Source organism: Papilio polytes, unplaced genomic scaffold (genome assembly GCF_000836215.1).
Source record: "Papilio polytes unplaced genomic scaffold, Ppol_1.0 DF822067.1, whole genome shotgun sequence".
Taxonomy (NCBI): domain Eukaryota; kingdom Metazoa; phylum Arthropoda; class Insecta; order Lepidoptera; family Papilionidae; genus Papilio; species Papilio polytes.
This window is the reverse complement of record NW_013527137.1, coordinates 9,209,086-9,228,557: the sequence shown is the minus strand read 5'-3', so window position 1 is coordinate 9,228,557 and position 19,472 is coordinate 9,209,086. Positions and strand designations below refer to the sequence as shown.

Sequence of the window (19,472 nt, the reverse complement as noted above, 5' to 3'; positions counted from 1 at the left end):
GTACTACTACTGTCTAACTGTACGTCGAAGTGTGAACCACGTATTACTTTATTTGATGTTACCAGCATAATTAAAATATTTTACTTTTTCTACGATTGGTGGATTTAAAATATTTTTAAATATCTAATCAATTACCGTAAAGTATTATTTTACCTCGGAACGGTTTTAAAAAATGTTACAGGTTATTTACAATATGAAACTTATACGAACTAGGCTTTGAACACAAATGCATGTGTTTCAGTGTACAATGTTTTGCGAATCCAAAACGAACTGTATAACTTTATTTTGTTCATCAAAGTGCTGTAGGAATACGACTTAATTTCCAGAAACACAAAGTGTTATCTTATTATATGAATGTAAGTACAAAATCAATTATATAGAGGTGAGACGTAAAAACAAACACAAAACATTTTATTATAATTCTTTATTTAAAAATAGTGTAAAGCTATTTATGAGCAAATATGTACGAATTTCACTTACAATAGGAACAATCACTGCTATAAACTACCCCAGAAATACAATAAAATACCCGCACAGCGGACGTACCAATAGCAATAAGTTGTTTGCATTATGGAATCTAGGGATTAATATCATAATTAAATTTTCTTTCAAACCAAGGTATCGTAACTACGGTAACTACAAGTTAGAAGTGGTGAGAATAATTCAATTTGTTACGCAATAGTAGGATATTAATTAAGCAACATACGCTTTTTCTGTTATCCTACACTCTTATAGATAATTCAGTAGACTCCAAGTAATATTGTATATATGTCACAATACCCTCCCTTATATTGTATACGTATTATAAAAATCTATTATTATCAAATTATTATGTTATTATAAGTAAAAAATTTTAACCTATATCTATCTATTTACATGTTTTGCTTATTTTGGGAAAGCACAAAGACAAATCATTTACATAACGTATTCACCAAGCAATACTAACATTTATAGCATAACAATATTCCGTGTACCCCGTACTTATAAGATATAAAATGGAATTAACCTGACGAAATATAATTAAATGTGCTTACCCATTGCCAATTAATGCAAGTGAGGTCTAATCTAGTCTAGACATCTATAGTCTTGAATATTAAGAAAAATCAGAATAAAATTGTAAGTGATTGGTTTTATTTTTGCATTTAACAAAATTGTTAAAAACATTTAAGTATTTGGTAAGAGCGATAAAAAAAAATTAGTCTGTAGTCACTCAGTCTCAAATTTCGTTCATAAATTTCCATTAGTATATAAAAGAAAATATTAAAATTACCTGTATTAGCTAGGTGATTTAATGAACGATTCCCTTTCATATACAAATATTTTATTAGCTGCTACAGTCTTATTTTTATTCTTCAATTGTATTATGCAGGGTATGAATTTCTTTATAATTTTAAGATCATACATTTGTCTTGTTATGAGGAAGCTACCGAGCAGTAGGGTCGTAATAAAAATAACAACCGACAACGGCGGCAGTATTACAACCATAAAGTAAATTGTCCATTTTATTTCCGTCGGCAAACCTTCTTGACTCTGAAAAAAGAGATAAAAATAAATACTGAAAGAGAAGAGCAAGTATGGATATTTGGTCAAATATTTAACAGTAGATCAACTTAATAAATAGGACCACAGACAACATTAATTGTATAATTAGGAAAGTATAGTTATATTTACTTGGTTTGTCGCAACTCTTTTAAACTGTAATGGCTGTATAGTTTTGTATTTGTAATTTTAAAAAGCTAACTTACATATTCCGCCCAAAACAGTGGTATAACATGACCGGAGAATCTTCTGTACTCGGCTGTGAACAATGAGAGGTCGTGCATCCGCAGGTTGCTCTGCATCCGCGCCACCGCACGGAACGGTACACCGGTTATCTAAAACAAGATGGTAAATACTGAAAACGCTTAGAGCCTGTCCCACCACTAGCTGATAGAGGGATAGATAACTTAAAAATGACGTCACTGTCAGATAGGGGAATAAAATCCGATATTTCCATCAAATATTTTACACGTTGGATTGTTATTAGACAATTTACAATTTGGTGGGATAGGCCCTAACGATTGTATAGTTATAACTATTGCAATAATTATTAAGCCATTTAAAGATTCAAATTTTTGAAAAGATGCAATTCCTAGACTATGAACAAAACGCTGTAATATATTGTATCTACAACGAACTGTCGCCCGCAACCTTCGTTATTTTTAAAAAAAACGTCCCTCTATAATATTCGCCGTGCATCAGCTAGCCATCAAAGACCCGTCAATATCGGTCCACCCATTCAAGAGATAGCGGTCCGCTCGCCATTTTGACAGCGCGGAATTTTGCTTTTGAATTATAATTTACAAAGTATACGTACAGGTTCAACAATAACGTAAGAGTTGTGCTTCTCTCGATCCGGCGTGAGACCTGTGACGTAGAGGTCCTTCGGAGGCGACCCCGTGTAGAAATGAGGATATGATACCACTATAGGAAAATCTGAAATTATGAAATAAACAAATTGAATGTCATATAAAGTACTTAGTTATAGTAAAACGTCGATGTTATACTACGTTTTACTCCCAAGAAGCTTGCGATCAAAGATTAGTGAATGTACAGAAGCGGTATAGATATATTATTACATTAAAATCCAAAGTTTATGTTTGCTATAAGTTATATACTCTTACTAAAGTAACACTTTGAGGCATCGCTGAGTCCCGACGGCAGACTGGGCGTAGTATCATAGCAATCGGTGTTGTTCCGCACGCGTTCAAACACCACCTCGGATAGATTGTATCTGTACAAAGGTACCTTGTCCATAGACAACTCACCTATGAACAAAGCGATAAGTTTTATTGAAAAAAAACTGTTAAATGTACTTTTCTGACAATGCAAAACAACACGTCGCTTTTCAGAAGCTATGGAAAAAACAACGTACAAGCAGAATACTCACTTTCAAAATATAAAGGCATAAGTTTGCAAACAGTTTTTCTCCAATACAATAAGACGTCTTGTTTGGTGATATGCTGATGGTACATAACACCTTCCGTTGATCCAAATATACGATCTGGGCACGTCTATAATAAACCAAAATTATTTAATGAATGAATTTTATCGTATCCGAGTACTTAAAATATTAACAAAATTAAGAACCTACATCGGGATCATATCCTGGCAACTGCGGCTGTCCTCTAAACCGATTGATTTGGAAGAAATTATCGTGACCCCGTTCGGGACCAATGTCCACAGTCACCTCGTCTGTAAAGTCACTGTATACCTATTCATTTAAAAATTAATTGTTTAATTAATACTTTTTGCGGGTAATAAATGATGGGTCTGAAAAAATATTATTCAAAATAACAGTAATTATATATTGTTTTTATCCAGACAATTGCATTAAAATTATTTCTCATTGTAAACGGTTTAACCCAGATGACCTTGCATTGAAATGGTTTTAACTTTAAATTATTGTAAAACATATTTTTTTGCTTTCGAAATGTCCATACTGAAATTTACATACCACGGACGGTCCAAATTATTCAAAGGTCAAATTGCTCAAGTCGTGAACCAGTCCTTGTTGGGACAAGCCAGTCCGTTGTAATTTTTTATTTAAAAAAATATTATCTGCCCTAATAACATAATATGTCCAATAATTTTAACATACTCTTTTTAAAAATCCCATGTTATCAACTGGCACTATTGCTGGGACGATGTTTTTCGAAGTCGCCAGTACGGGATCTCTGTAGTCCCATAAATATTCATACAAAGTCCTTTTGATGAAAAATTCGCTGCCGTGCGCATTAACTAAGAGCCGAAACGCCGTACGGACGAAGTAGTTGGAGTCATGAAGAAAAGAAGCCATGCCCTGGAAATGATAAGATCAAAATAACACCCTGGAGGTATAACAACGACCATGAGTTCCGTTTGTTATCATTTAACCGTTCTGGCCCAGAGAGAATAGAATTATATACTATATCTATAGTAACCTATACTCGATACTCATGTTATAAAGAGGAAAGATTTGTATTTATGGATTTTTATATGTATTGAAATAACTCAAAGACTACTGGACCGATTTCAGCAACTCTTGGATCATTAAAAAGCTTTGTTAACACTGAGTAACATAGGCTATGTTTTTACATTTTTTTTTAAATTTCACGAGGACAAATTCACGAGCAAGAGCTAGTCGCTTATATAAAATGGGGAGACAAGAAAGTATTGTTATTAAATTTTAAAAACTAGATAGGTAAAATCAAATAATGCATAACTTGTGTAAAAGAGGATAATGCGCGAAGAGATTAAATTCGTATATGATTGAATTGATGGGCCATAATGGAAAATTACAGGATTATAATATGACGCGTATATAAGGTTTGAACTGTATCGTAATAAGAAAAAAGTGTTACTTCTAAACATATTTAAAATGCACGTGCCTCGTTGCCCAAGAGCGATTTTAACTTTAAAGTTATCACAATCGGTTGTTTACTTTCAGAGACTGTTATTAACACATACACTATTATGAAATAATAATGACATATTGTCCCAAGGAAAGATTAACATCCGTTTCTATCTATCATATAATTACTTCAAGCCCTGACATACAGGGGTCACGAACTAAAGGTAACTGGCACTCGTCTTTTGTAAGGACCGATTGTGTTTATGAGAAACAAACGTCACTTCATATACAGTTTGTGAATCGCGAACTATCGAAACAATCTCGGGTTAATGTACGATTAGACGAACAAAGGAAGTTACAATGGCTTGCAGATTTTCTCATGATTGACAATCAAAAGATCGTAAGATATGATCCGCCACAACTTAGGTTATTTCTTAAAAAAGGGACACTAAATACTAAATATTAAAAGTAAAAAATTGGTAAAAGTGACATTAACTTACCAAAACAGCTAAATTAGGAACAATAATGGTGGCATTCAAGTCGTAAGTGTTCTCATCCGGCAAGTAAATTAGCGACCTCTTGGCCGTGTACGTAAGAGTACTGTTTTCGTTAAATTTAATATTGTAATGTTGAAGCTTTTCTCTGGAATAAAAACAAACGGCAATCGATCATCAAATACAGCAAATATTATCTTTGCAAATATGTGTTAACCTAGGGATTCCATTGCCTTTTTAATGCGAATGATGATACGGTTATCAAAATCATGTAGAGATATTTCGGCAGTAAAATCCCACGGTTAAAGTCAATTTAAACAAAACTTTTTTTGTGTTATAAAGCGGCAAATAGAGGTGAATTTTGAAGGGTCTATTGACTTCGATGTGTTATGACCCGAGAATTATATAAAGTTGACGCAATCTGACTTTACGTTTTCAATGATATACCTAAATACCATGTATTTTCCGTGCCTATAAAGATGCTGTATCTTTTGAATAGGCACGCTTCAGTCAGACACGCAATAAACAAGTACAAGACATTTCGTAGAATATTGATTGATTGAATATCGACATTTATTACACAGGTTAACGTGGTTTTTTAATTGTTTTTTTTTTATCCTAATAATGATGATTAATTTTATGTAACAATAGGCTAAGCTGTACTAATACAGCTTAGCCTATTGCCTATACTTGGTTTGCGCTTAATTAATTAAGCGCAAACCAAAATTAAACTCCTCTTGTCACTATAATACAAAAAAAAGTAAAGAAATCTACTTATGTTTATATTATCTTTAACTATGTTGTGTTACTTACAAGTAAACAATTGGACCAATTTCGTGTAAATTTAATTTCTTGTCGAGTCCCTTCATAAATCGCTCGTGATTGGTCACGTTGAACACGTAGGCACGCATTTTGACTTCATCAGGTGGATTAGCCCACCATTCATATGGTGGTAGACCTAGAATTCAAAATAGATATACGCTTGAAAGGATGAGCAGATAGTCTTTATATGGTTTTAGGGCAGTCAGTCGTTGCCTCTGTTTTTTTTTGTAACATTAAAGATGACAGTAAGTTTTTATTTAAGTGTTAGGACAGTTGATAGCTACATTATTTATGACAAAAATTATGTATTTCTGAATTTATGATTAAAAGTTAAGGGATCAAGAAATTAAAGCAGCTGTGGTCTTTAGGAGCAAATGGAACTAACCTGGTCTCATATTCAACTTTTCCCACAGCATGAAGTCTAATGGAGAGAAGACGAAACCGCTGATGGACATTATGATTAGCAGCACGCCCCATACCGTCTGCGTCACAGGATCTGTTGTACGTAAGTAAAAATAATTATATGTATAAATAAATAATCGGATAATCTTCTTTGGGTCCTTCAACTCAGTTTATTTCTACACACGTTTAGTCCAACACTTATTAGTACTTACCTCTACGTTCTTTTAACTTAGAACATTTTTTCTTACCCGCTGATAAGCCTTTTTTGGTATGGGGGAGAAATCTTTTAAAAGATACCCTTCCTTCTGGGCGAAGGCAGGATTATGTGAGGTTTGTACCCACTAAAACTCCCTCGGCGGCTAGCCTCTAGTGCAATAGAAAGCGATTTCGGGATCTCCGTGGGAATCACCGGAACCCTAACCCTCTGTAAGTCTAGTAACTAGAGATTTCAGTATTCAGGAATCTTCGGTTACTAGAAGTGCAAGCTACTCATGTCGACTATTATTAGAGAATTTATAATTGTCTTTTTTACAACAATTCTCTATTTTAAAAATATAGTCTATGCTATTCACGTAGTTTTCTAATGACGAAATAACTTTTGAAATCGGCCCAGTAGTTTTTGAGTTACTTCAATACATACAAAAATGTTATAACTATACACATAGCTACAACAATACAAATCTTTCCTCTTTATAATATTAGTATAGAAAACAATTTTTTTTATTTCTTTTTCGTACACTGCATTAGCAATTTCATCATGCAAAACGTTTGTTACGAAAATTAGCATATTAAATTGTTCTTGACCGAATAAGTCAACGGATGATCAGAAGATAATTTCCTTTTATTCGCTAAATATCCTCAATTTGAGAAATAAGTTAACATTAAGTTAGGCATAAGTTACGAAACTAATAAAGATTTTCTTTAAAAATTTTGAGAACTTGAAGATATTTGAAGCTGTGTTGTTCTTTTTACATTTGATATTATTGAATAATTATGGTCGTAATATTTCTGCAATGAAATTGCTACAAAAATAAAGGTCATCGCATACTTATCACATTTTAAGCGTTGCTGGTACACGTGAAGTAATAGAACACGTGTGAACTGTGAACTCTCGTGTATTGTGAACCAATCTAGTGTAACTAACATTAAATATGATGCATAAAGATTAATATGTTATCATTTCGCAAGATAGTTTTAATGAGCTGGAAGTAGTAAATGGCACATTGCACATGTTGCGGTCAAATGTCACGAAATATAACATTGTGACGACGACATACGAGTATAGTTTTTTATTTTCTGTGGCGACGACGAATTATAAAGCTGTTGCTCGCGGCTTCGTCCGCGTGGAATTAAAAAAAATAGTATTAACACTATGTTACTCAGTGAAAACGTAGCTTATTAATGATTTTTTTTAATGGGCCAATAATTTTGGAGTTATTATAATATTATGCTTAACTAGTTGATGCTCACGAATTTTCCCGCGTAAAAGAAAGCCTATGCTACTCACTGATAAAGTAGCTTTTTAATGGTGAAAGAATTTTTGAAATCGGAACATTAGCTTTCGAGTTATTTCCATTCATACAATAACACACATATAAAAAAAATAAAACATACAGACGAATTGAGTACCACCTTCTTTTGGGAAGTCGGTCAAAAATACAAATCTTTCCTCTTTATAATTTTAGTATAGATGAGTTATCTTTGTTTTGTTACAAACTCATTTAAATGTGAAATACATTTTTGTAACTTTATTTTCACCGTACCACCACCACCATTTTAAAACATCGTTATAAATAAAAGAAAATCTACAACGACCAATGTAAAGATCTCCTCACGTCATAGAATATTCTTATTGCCAACTTATATAAATACCACCCAATAGTTCTAATACCGGTTAATAATGTATGTAAATGATTAAAAAAAGTAAAATAGCCGAAATATTTTATTGTACCTTTTATTAAACTGGTTTATCGGTTTTTCTTAAAAAAGTTAATGTATCTGGAATAAGGAAAAAAACATACGAAATCTATAATTTACCATGCTATTATATTTTTATTACCTAAACCATATACGGTCAAACGGTGATTAACTAAAATGTTCAATACTTATAACCTTATTATAGAATATCTTTATGGTCATCATCAAAACATCAAGTTTTACGGTGAGATCAATTGCTTAAAAAATATTGCCCATTTATATGGGCAATATTTTAGATATTATTATTTGATCTTTAACATAATACACTGATCTGTATAAATAGACCGGTTATTTTGTGGTGTTTTGTATCTATACGATTCTCGCCATTTTGGAATTTGGTTGCGGTTGATCGCGTTGATGAATTTTGTACAAATTATAATGATAGACATTAACATCAAAAGGCACGCAAGTCGGAGCGAAAAAAAAGTCATGATATCCAAATAATTGCATATCATTAAGTTATATTTTTGACATAACAAGGAGGACGTTAGTTATGAGTGTGGTACACCGGTAGAGATGGACCTAGAAAGAGATGGATGTATTGCTTGAAAGATGATATGATCAAGAAGGGAGTGATTGGGATGATGTATGATAGAGGTATGTGGAATACAAAGACCAGTTGCGCCGACCTTACGGGAGTAGGGTAAGGGGGAAGATGATGACATAATCCTCTATTATCGTTGCAAAAACACTGGAACAAAATAATGTCATCCTCGAGAAACAAATGAACATGTTATTGTACCAGTAAGTTGCCAGATGAATATTACGGTGAGGAGTTTAATGAATCACATTGAATGTTATTACTCGATCACGTAGAATTACATTAATATTAGAATGCAAATGTTGCTGAGTAATATTATGCGTATCGCGTCTGTAATTATAATAATCCAAAGCCAGGTTGTTCATTGTCAGCGGTGACGCGACGAAGGACTTAACACGACGTAACAGTTTGACGTGATCTGATTAATTAGAAACAGGTAACCAGCGATAAGTAGGTTTCCACTGCAGCTTGACGTATATTGTCATTCCTCATATTTGAAATAACAAAAAAGAACAATCCAAGTCTCACGGCCGGCTTTCGAAAAAGGGTAGGCAGAGATTATAGATTTGGCGAATTCCTAGCATATCCGACTTCTTTTTCAATATTAACTTCTTCAGTATTGAATATTCTGTCTTTTTAGGTTATTAATAATTTGATCGTGAAAATGTAATAACCATAATTTAATATACATCCAAACGTACTTACAAACCCTTAAAAAGAATTCCTTGGCCAGATAAACAAAACTTTAACGGTTCTTGTCCTTTGACGTCACCAATATACCGACTTTTTGAGTCTATTGCGTCATACAACCTAATGATGAAAAGTAAAAACAATACAAATACAGCAATACAAAATTTACATTATCTATAATATAACTATATTAGGTATAAATAAAGTAAAATAATTCGTAAGAAATCAAAATAAGAACAAGAAGTAATGAATAAATATCGGGCAGATCGTAAATGCCAAATCAATAATGGTGTTGATTTAAATAAAATTGTTATTCTATCGGCCGTCATATCCATCTTAACTGTATACTAGCTATAGCCCGCGATTCCGTCGGCATGGAATTAAAAAAAACAAAGGCGAGTAACCTATGCGTTCTTTTAGACCATCATCTACATCTATACAAAATTTCATCAAAATCCGTTCAGATAAACTCTCATCCATCTAAACTTTCGCTTTTATATTATAGTATGATAATAATGCAAGTAAGATAATAAGATTAAAGTCAATCAGAATTATATTTAAATGGAATCCGGGTCACATTGGAGTGTAATAAAAATAAATCTAGATAATAACTACTTACTACAACATATAGATCTTTTCTTTATCACTTTACAATGATCTTCTCCATACGGCACAGAGTATTGAGGACCTGTGCACTTAACGTCGATGCAGTCATCGAGACAGTTACTGCAGTTTTCTTCTGCTTTTTCCTCAATCAAACTGTTAAATGAATCACTTGCACTATCCTTCCCAGAATCACTATCTTTCGAATCACTGTCTACACAATTTGTTGAATTAGTTCTTGATGATCGTTCACTACTTAGAGATACCGTGGGAGTTATCGACTCTGTATACATTTTTTCACTCTGCTTTAGTACCTGTAAGAAAGAATTTATATGATTAAAGGTATATTCACATAGTTTGAACAGCTAGTGGGCTTACATTTTAACTGCAGGTGTACTGAAAATCGTTTATTGTACGTTGTTTATTTTTTTTTGCTTTGTAGATTTATGGATTAATAAAGCAACGTGTTACCTTTCAACTACAATAAAACTATATAAATATAACCGAAGTAGTCATTTTTAAAAGTATCTCATTTTTAAATGTATGTATCCCTTCGATGGTGTTGAGTAATGCTCGGATTTACGCAACCGTAATATGTTAATATAAAACCTTGACCGCGGCAAAAGCATGGACACGGCTTGTTAATGCACTTGTTTACACTTTTACTTGCTCCATTTGGTCAAGCAATAATTAATATCATGCTGGCCGCCAAGAAAGTAATAGAAAAATATTTGTAAATATAAAGAAAGTACAACGTAATTTGACTGTGGCAGAGAAAAATGTGACGCGAACTATGAAGCATTTTATTTTTAACAAATGCAATTTTATTAATTTCTGTAAATAGTGTGTTTTTATTATTATATAAAGTAGAATTTATCAATGTTACTAGTGTTACACTATTCACCATTAAGATTATAACTACGTAAATTCTCTATGTTAGTTTTATTTCACGTAACTAACAGTAGTCGAACAATTATTCTAACATTGTTATAAACCTTCAATAAGATTTTTTAATGAGAGCATGATAAATTACTTATTATTGTATGCAAGTTAGCAGACATCACCATCATTTGGGATACCAGTTAATTAGAGAGAGAGATATTGTATGCGAATAACATAATACCAACAAATAAATGCAAATGTTTGGATAGATCGATAGATAATTGTAACTACGTATCTTCAAAACTGCTTAGTATGTATATCTATGAACTTTACCACAGATTTAGAAAATAGTCTTTAAGAACACGAAAAAGGCTTTCTATTTTTTTTTCAGCCCAAAAAATGTCGCCAGTTAATAATAAAAATTAATATAAAGACGACAAAGGTTTTATATAACAATTTATGGATTGGTGAGTTTTAAAGATGTGATCTAAAGAATTGAATTAGCTTTTAATAATAAACAGAGCTTGAATTAACTCATATTTAAGTCTCCGTTGAACACAAACTGAGATCAAGACAAAGAGTAATTCTCGTCAAGGATTCAGGTCAAGTTTAATTTTATTACCTGTTCCTTACAGTTTTTCTCTGAAATGTAATAAAATAATCAAAGCAATTATTAAGTTCAATAATCAAAATAATTAAATAAAGATTATTTATTATTATATTATACTCTCATAAAAGAAAGTTTTGACTGTTTTGTTTAAACACTTTTTAGAAGCGAAATAAATAACCAGGAGTTGATAATAAAAGGAAAGCAATTTCAAAAACCTTTATTTATGTAAATTAATATAAATGCTCCAAGGATTAATTATTCGTTATTTTTGGTTTTACATTATTTTAATAACAAATTTAATGGCGAATGTCGATCGTCTAACAAGTAATATATTTGACCAGCTATTTGTCAATCCAGGCCTAATATTACACGCCTTATTTTACTGAATTTAACTAGTTTTACGCAACAAAAAACATTATACCTCAAAGCAATTACAGATAAGCTAAAAATGTAATTTGCATAACAAATAAAATTGAAATGAAACTTTAAAGATGTATGCTCAATGAGTACCTATAAAATAATATTAGGTAATTGTAATTATTAAAAAAATAACAGTAGTCATTAAGATTATGCAATTTCAAATAACAAAAGAACCCTCGCTAAAATTGTTGAAAAATACCAAAAGAAAAATCTATGTTCGAATTTCTCTCGTCTTCCTCTTGTTCTTCTATATAATCTATGCCCGTCCTAGTATGAAGATAGCAATCTTTATATGTAAAAGAAATTTGTGTTAGTTACATTATTCATAACTCAAGAACGGCTTTACCGATATGGCGAAAATTGGTGAGATTAGAGTCAGGAGAAGGACATAGGACACTATTTATTCCGTTCGATTCTCTTTTTTTTAACCCGCGCGGACGGAGTCGTGGGCGAAAGCTAGTATTATCTAAATAAACAGTATATCGTGTGTTAATGAGATATTGAACAAAACATAAACAAATAATCTGTTACAAAACTATTATATAAATTAAGAAAGGCGTCGATAAGAGTAAGAGCAGAAAAGCAATTATGAATAAAAGGGCAGGAGTCATGTTGTTCGGTATAGATAGCACGGGTTCGCCATATTCGGTGGCGAACCTAATTTTGTCTTTCGCGCCCTGGGTTTAGTGCGGGTAAGCGCGCTTATTTTATTTTTCTCGCACGGGCGGGTAGAAGAATAAACCCTCTCCACTACGGACGGGCGCGGGGCCTGCGGAGAGGGGTGCGAGGAAAAGGTCGGAATCGAGCAGCCAAGCGGAACGGTCGCAAACACTTGTGCGGTTTAAAGTTGCTCTTTTTATAACGCGACGACACAACAGGCGTGTCGATTTCGATAGCGAACGGGGTCGCTAAATTCGGTTTCGCGTTCGAAATTGCTGATACATCTTCAGGCAGCATCGCTGGGCCTATAGACTTGACTGAACCAGACTGACTCGATTGACATTGACTGAGACAAGGCACCTGGAGGAGGTGACGCAAATTCATCGAGCTGGTGAGTACCATTTTCCCCATTACGTTTACAATATTATGCCCTCCGGTGCAATCGTAGTTCAAGGGTAGGTTGTGCCGCGGGACCCGAACCCGTTTGTACGGCACACATGTAATAAATAAGTCAATGCTAAATGCGAAAGTTTAGATGGATTTTGATGAAATTTGGTATAGATGTAGAGGATCTAGTCTAGATGTAGAGATTGACTTTTGTTGTTTTTTTTGTTAATTCCACGCGGACGGAGTCGTGGGCGACAGCTAGTATAGGAACATAAATAAAACATATAAAACGTAAGATGGTAATTACTTACTAAGCAACTTTTCTCTTAAGTAACTCGTGTATTGTATGCAAATCAATTTTCAAGTATAAATTCAAGAAACAGACCGATCTTGCCAATACACGTTTCACACACTTTCCTTTTTTGTTAAATATTGATGTTGATGACTTTGGGTTTTTTTCTTGATTTTGAAAATCTTCTAATTAATCGCGTAATTTGCGAAGCTCTTAATAGACCCGGTAATGGTTATCATTGTGTCATAAAAATGCGGTTTCATAAAACAAGGTTGAAGAACATAATGGGAATCCACGGCCTCGTTAAACCATGCACGACCTCATCTAGCCCGACCTTCTGGTGGCAACTATTTCATTCTTAACTAATTGCAAGTCTATATACTAGTACTAGCCATATAATTTAAGAAAAAAATAAAGTCGATGATCGAGGATCCTGGCACCTAACAAAATATCAATAGTGTAAAAGAAATAAACAACTTACAGTACCTATAAAGTTTACGACTGTCCGTTCAATCATCACACTTCATACTAATATTATAAATGCAAAAGTTTGGATGGATGGATGTTTGTTAAAGTTTGTAGCCTAAACGGCTGAACGGATTTCAATGAAATTTGGTATAGAAGTAGAGGATAGTCAGGAAGAAAAACAAAAGTGAGTAGCCTATGTGTATCTGCATAGACTACTCACTTTTGTTTTTTTTTTTAATCCACGCGAACGGAGTCGCGGGCGAAAGCTAGTTATTAAAAGTTTCTTAAAAGTGTTAACGATTTTTGTTTTTTCTTTTTTTTTAAATAAAAAAAAGTTGTTTTGTTTATGTTTTTTTTAGCCAGCTAACTATGATCTGATGTTAGTAGTAAAAAAGATTTTTATTTAAAAAAAAAGCACCAAATGACCGGAAAATCAAATATTTTTTGCAATTATAGTAATAAATGAATACGGAAATTGACTAAAGTTATCCAAATTTTATTTACACTCGAGCGAAAAAAAGCAAAAAGTAGCCTTGCAAAAGAAGTGAAAACAAAGTCATTTTCATTTTTTGTACGAATTCGCAATTGCGGAAATTAATAAAAAAGGTGTAAAAAGTAATTAAAAGAATCGAAATCGTAAATTGATGTAGTTGGAGTATAATTCGCTCACAACTCATTCTACACGAATTTAACAATAAGCCATTGTTAACAGGAAGTTTGCATTTGAACTGTGATAACTTCACATGTTATTGTAATCAGTGTTGACAAGTGATAAACGCACCTATCCTGACTTTAGCCCTTAGCTTTGTTTAATCATCCCTTACTTACATTAGACCACTCCAAGTGACTTGCCGCACTACTAAATCTATGAACTAAGCTATTTCCACTGCTGCGGCTTTGACTGTCGTACAAATAAATCGCACTGCTTATCACTAGAAAAAGTGTTTTAAATCTTATGCTCTAAATTTGTTTTAATAACTCAACTAGGACTCTGTAATACCTTTCCAAAATTCACATTTGACTCGATTTTTACCATTTATAACCTAAAAAGCGAAGCAGGCAATACGAAGCCTTGTTCGCAAATCGATAGCAATGGCGTGGCGTGCCGCCGCTAGACCTATTTCTTGACATAACAATTGTAAATCGTTAATAATGAGACTGGCCTAAATATTAAATTGGACTGAATAATGCTTGTTTATCAACTACCTATCAACAGCAGGCGCAGTTTGAATTGATCATTTTTAAAAAGCGTATCATTGAAAATCAATGAAGAAAATTATTATATTTTTATTTGGTGTTGAAGGTTTTCCGGGTATTATGAAATTTATTGATAATTATCTTTTTTTGTAACTTTTTTCGGATAAGAAATAGAGCGAGATTATTTGCCTCTATAATTACATCTTGCTACGATATTTTACAAAAAAATTAACCTAATTCTATCGCACTGCAGTATCTTTTTTTTGTTTATTTTTAAGTACTTATTTAATTCAATATTAAATGTAGAGACAACACAATGGAATGAGGTAATGAGTGAGAACAGAATGAGTCAATGAATGAAAAAAAAACATATATTGACTTACAACACTTGTGTACGATGTTATAAAGTGCCTTAAATCGTGAATTTACCACCATTTGCATTAGGTTAAGGCTACACTAGATTGTTGCGGTCGTTGTGGTCCACGGGACCGGTTAAAATTAACTTATGTTACTTTTAACGGAGATTCGGTGTTTTATCTATCATCGTTGTTTATCCGTTCCTTTAGGTCTTTCTGAAGATTTTCTTAGACCTATTCTGAATATACTCCGTTATACTAATATTATAAAGAGGAAAGATTTGGATTTATGTAATGTATTGATGGCTCAGTGGCGCGTCGGTGGCTCAGTGGTTTGAATACTTGACTTGTAATCTACAGGTCTTGGGTTCGAATCCCGCCATGTACCAATGTGATTTTCGATTTTTCGAATTTTCATATGTACATAATTTACCCGACGTTCTTACGGTGAAGGAAAACATCGTGATGCAACCTGCACATATCGACGTAGAAATTCAAAGCTATGTGTGAAGTCAACCAACCCGCACTTGGCCAGCTTGGTTGACTATGGCCTAGTCACCCCTTAATAGGGTAGGCTCCGAGCCCCTCGGTGGGGACGTATAGTGAGCTGGTGATGATGATGATTGAAATAACTCAAAAGCTACTGTTCCGATTTCCAAAAAAAAATTCACCGTTAGGAAGCTATGACATGACTGAATAACTCAGGCTAGTTATATTTTTTAGTTTTATTCCACGCGGACAAAGTCGCAAGCAACAGCTTGTGTCAATAACTTCTAAAAGAATTTTCAAACATATTTTAGCAGTTGGTGTCCAATTATAATTGCATTATTAATTATTAATGGAATTGTTATTAATAAATATTACAATGCTAAGTAAGATAATAAAATATTGCAATAATCAATGTTCAATCAACTGAAATTGTGTATCAAATAGGACTGTATACTAGCTGTTTTTTTGTTTTACTAAAAATAAAGTACAAAACCTAATGCGTATAAAGATATCGACCTGTCATTTCGAAATAAGCACTTAACATATACAAAATACTATTTACAGTATCATTCAGTTTGATTCATTTTTGTGTGACTCGACCTAGAACCAATTCCTAGCCGACGTTCACTTCGCTTAAGCTTAACTCAACGTAATTTCCACAAAACATACTTATAACTAACGATTAGGAACTACTTATCTAATTGTTGTTCTTAAGGTTTAAAATTTAAAATTTTTATATTTTTACAATAGTTTTTTCAATTTCTTTTTACAATTTCTGTCAGCATCATCTTTCTCCTTATCCTACTCCTGTAGGGTCGGCGTAACAGGTTTTTGTCCTCCACATAACTTTATCATACGTCATCTCAGTCATCACTCATCACTCCCTTTTTGATCATGTCACCTTTCACGCAATCCAACCATCTCTTTCTAGCTCTGCCTCTACCAGTGTATCCTACCACACTCATAACCAAAGTTTCCTTGTAACATGCGAATAGTCCCTACTCATAACATGCCCATATCATGCACTTTCGCCTAATTAATTTGCATGTAATAAATTTCAATCACATAGTTGGACACATTTTTTAAAATAGAGGAAATTATTCAATGATTGTTTTTGTTCATTTGTTAGTTATTTTGTTTGATATACATATATATTTGATTCACTTTTGACTGACAATTAATCTATTTAAATTAATATGGTTAAGATTAATTCATAAACATGCTATATTACCACAAAAAAATATAACTAAAAATGCGTTTTAACTGCTAATATTGATAGGATGTCAACAATACTTTCAGTATAAGTACTTATATATTTATTGGCAGAGATCGCATCTTGCAAGCAAACGCATAATGTTTTAATAACCATGGTTAGTTAAAAATCCGCACCGGGTGTAGAATCCCGGTATAACAGAATATTATTTAGGATAAAATGTATTAGGAACACTATCGTTTTTTGGGAAGGCCCATTTTATCACGTGTTATACTTTTTTATCAAAGTCTATTTTTATGTTTAAAATAACGTAACTCGTAATAATTCGTATTTTAACTCATTACAGAGAAATATAACATTTTGTTTTTAACTATAACAGTACATAAGTATGTCAACTACAAATCAAATAAGTGCGTAGTCTCGTAAAACTTTGCTTCGCTGAAGTTTGACGTCAAGTCGAACTTAATTAACGTCGAACCGAATGGGGCTATAAAATTATCTTGGTATAACTTTGACGTTTGTACGCCATATTTGTTGTGACCGTTAAATGGTTCGAATTAAATTGGGATTCAGAATTGCGAGGCAAAATGATTTGATGACTGACCAAAGAGAGAAAGCTATCTTGTAATTTTCCTTCTAATTTATATAATGAATTCAAAAATCTAGATGGATGGATGTTAGAATTTGTAGCCTAAACTGCTGAACGGATCTCGATAAAATTTTCATAGATGTAGAGGATAGTCTGGAAGAACAATGGCTACATGCTTTTGATTTTATAATTTGGCGTGGACGAAGTCACGGGTAAAATCTAGTTGTAGAATAAAAACAACACTTTTTATGCAACAACTAGCGGTCCACAACTGCAGTTGTTGACGAAAATTGAAGGCAGAATTATTTTAACATTTTTAAAGTCTATTTTTATTTATATGCGTTTTAAATTTAAAATAAGGTGCTAATTGCCAATACTTCTGAAGGTGAGTTTAGAACAGTATTGAATTAAACATAAGATATAAATTTAATCGCACATTTCAACACTTTCTTACTTAACCATTCTTCATGTCAGAGGTTGCATCAGGCCGTTCACAAAAACTCTGAAGGTGAAGGGTGATCAAGACTTGAAACATCGCTTAATAAATTTTAATCAATAAAACTCTTATTTTAGTTTATTATTAAAACACTTAAATTTCGTGACCGAAAATTATTCTTGGCTGTGCATAAATTAGTTACTGTCCTAAATAAAAATATATTGTGCATAACATTTTATTTTGTGTAAATAAAATATTAAACAATATTATTACAATTTGCTCTCAATAATGTAAGCTTGAGAAAAAATATGTATATTCAATTTTAAATCGATTGACGTAAAAAATATTTATGAATTTTATATGACAAAAAAAACTAGCCTCAGTTACTTATATTTCTAGTTTAAATAGTTAAATTTACCTTTCTTATAGAACGAAATCAATCCAAACGCACCTCTCACATTAAGAAAATAAATAATCCATAATTAATTTCTCATAGACAAAATCATTTTCGATCTGGCACAAACACAGATTATTTTGCAAATAATTTAAAAAAAAAATTACGCGGGAAGCTTCGCTCTGATGGCGGGCGCGTTTCGTTGCGAAATGCAGTACGCTAACCTTATGCTGCCTTATGGTACGCAAGCATTCATAATATATCGTGGATAAGGCCGCCATGTTTTAGAGTTATCGGCGCGGAATACGATCCCTAGTAAATAACTTGTATTTATTAATAACTGAGTTGCTATAACAAACAACAAACAACAACCGATAACTAAGTTAAATTTTTACAAAAATTATAAAACATATTCTAGTTTCCTATAGGTTTTTTGGAACTTTTACGGTTGATTGTTTTAGTACTTAAATACACACTGAAGACAATTTAGGCCTCTATCTGAAAAATAATATTTTCTTCGGAGAGAGCGAGATATATTTTTACAATATGAAAGTGTTGGCATTACAAGAATGTATCACACGTAGTCTGAAATTAACCTATGAAATTGATGTTCTCTAAATATCTAAAGGGCTAGTAATTAAATTAAATCATAATGTAGCGGTTAATTAAAACTACGAATGAATGTTAATAAACGAGAACTCGTTTGAAATACGACGACGATACTTTCTAGTTATAAAATGTATACTAAAACAGGTTGAATCATTTTATTAACTGGTGATTATTTGTTACAGTTATGTTTAAAAATATTTATAGCATGTCCTATTAAAGCAACGTACGTATTACATTTCTCTTCTTTTATTATTAGACGGTATTTATTGTTTTTTCAGATTAATGTCTGGTTTCCCAGCTACATTTAAGCATTAGTAATATAGTGTTTTTATACTGGTTCGATACCTTCATGAAATGTGTTTCCGAACTACACATTTTGAGTTTAACTACGTTAAAAATTAGGTCACCTAACAATAATAAATCGCTAGGTAATGATAAAAATAATGTAAACTTCAGCAACCTAGCATTGTTATTATTAAGCAATTTTTTTTTTAAATTTCGTACTTATGAGAAAACTCCATTCTCTCAGTTCATGCTGGTCATCATACAGTATTTCAATGTTGAAATAT

At 32.5% G+C, this 19,472-nt stretch overlaps 1 protein-coding gene across 1 annotated transcript; it reads right to left on the bottom strand.

Annotated features, from left to right (window-relative positions):
• Positions 1-432: 432 nt before the first annotated feature.
• On the bottom strand, positions 433-18,527 carry LOC106107439 (lysosome membrane protein 2-like). Its single transcript, XM_013288290.1, has 12 exons — positions 18,319-18,527; positions 9,918-10,215; positions 6,074-6,184; positions 5,680-5,824; positions 4,873-5,014; positions 3,641-3,841; positions 3,134-3,253; positions 2,930-3,053; positions 2,664-2,807; positions 2,357-2,475; positions 1,746-1,874; positions 433-1,530 (listed from the first exon to the last, which is right to left on the bottom strand). Exons 2-12 carry the CDS (start codon positions 10,192-10,194, stop codon positions 1,276-1,278), a joined length of 1,767 nt encoding a protein of 588 aa, XP_013143744.1. The 5' UTR covers positions 10,195-10,215; positions 18,319-18,527; the 3' UTR covers positions 433-1,275.
• Positions 18,528-19,472: the final 945 nt, after the last annotated feature.

What these genes read in the sequence shown, in the direction of transcription:
- LOC106107439 (XM_013288290.1), bottom strand. Translation starts at nt 10,194, where the DNA reads ATGTATACAGAGTCGATAACTCCCACGGTATCTCTAAGTAGTGAACGA. An exon ending in ACATGGGATTTTTAAAAAGA is followed by an intron (nt 3,254 to 3,640) that starts GTATGTTAAAAT and finishes TTAAATGAATAG; the next exon opens with GTATACAGTGACTTTACAGA. An exon ending in TGCCTCAAAGTGTTACTTTA is followed by an intron (nt 2,476 to 2,663) that starts GTAAGAGTATAT and finishes TCATAATTTCAG; the next exon opens with ATTTTCCTATAGTGGTATCA.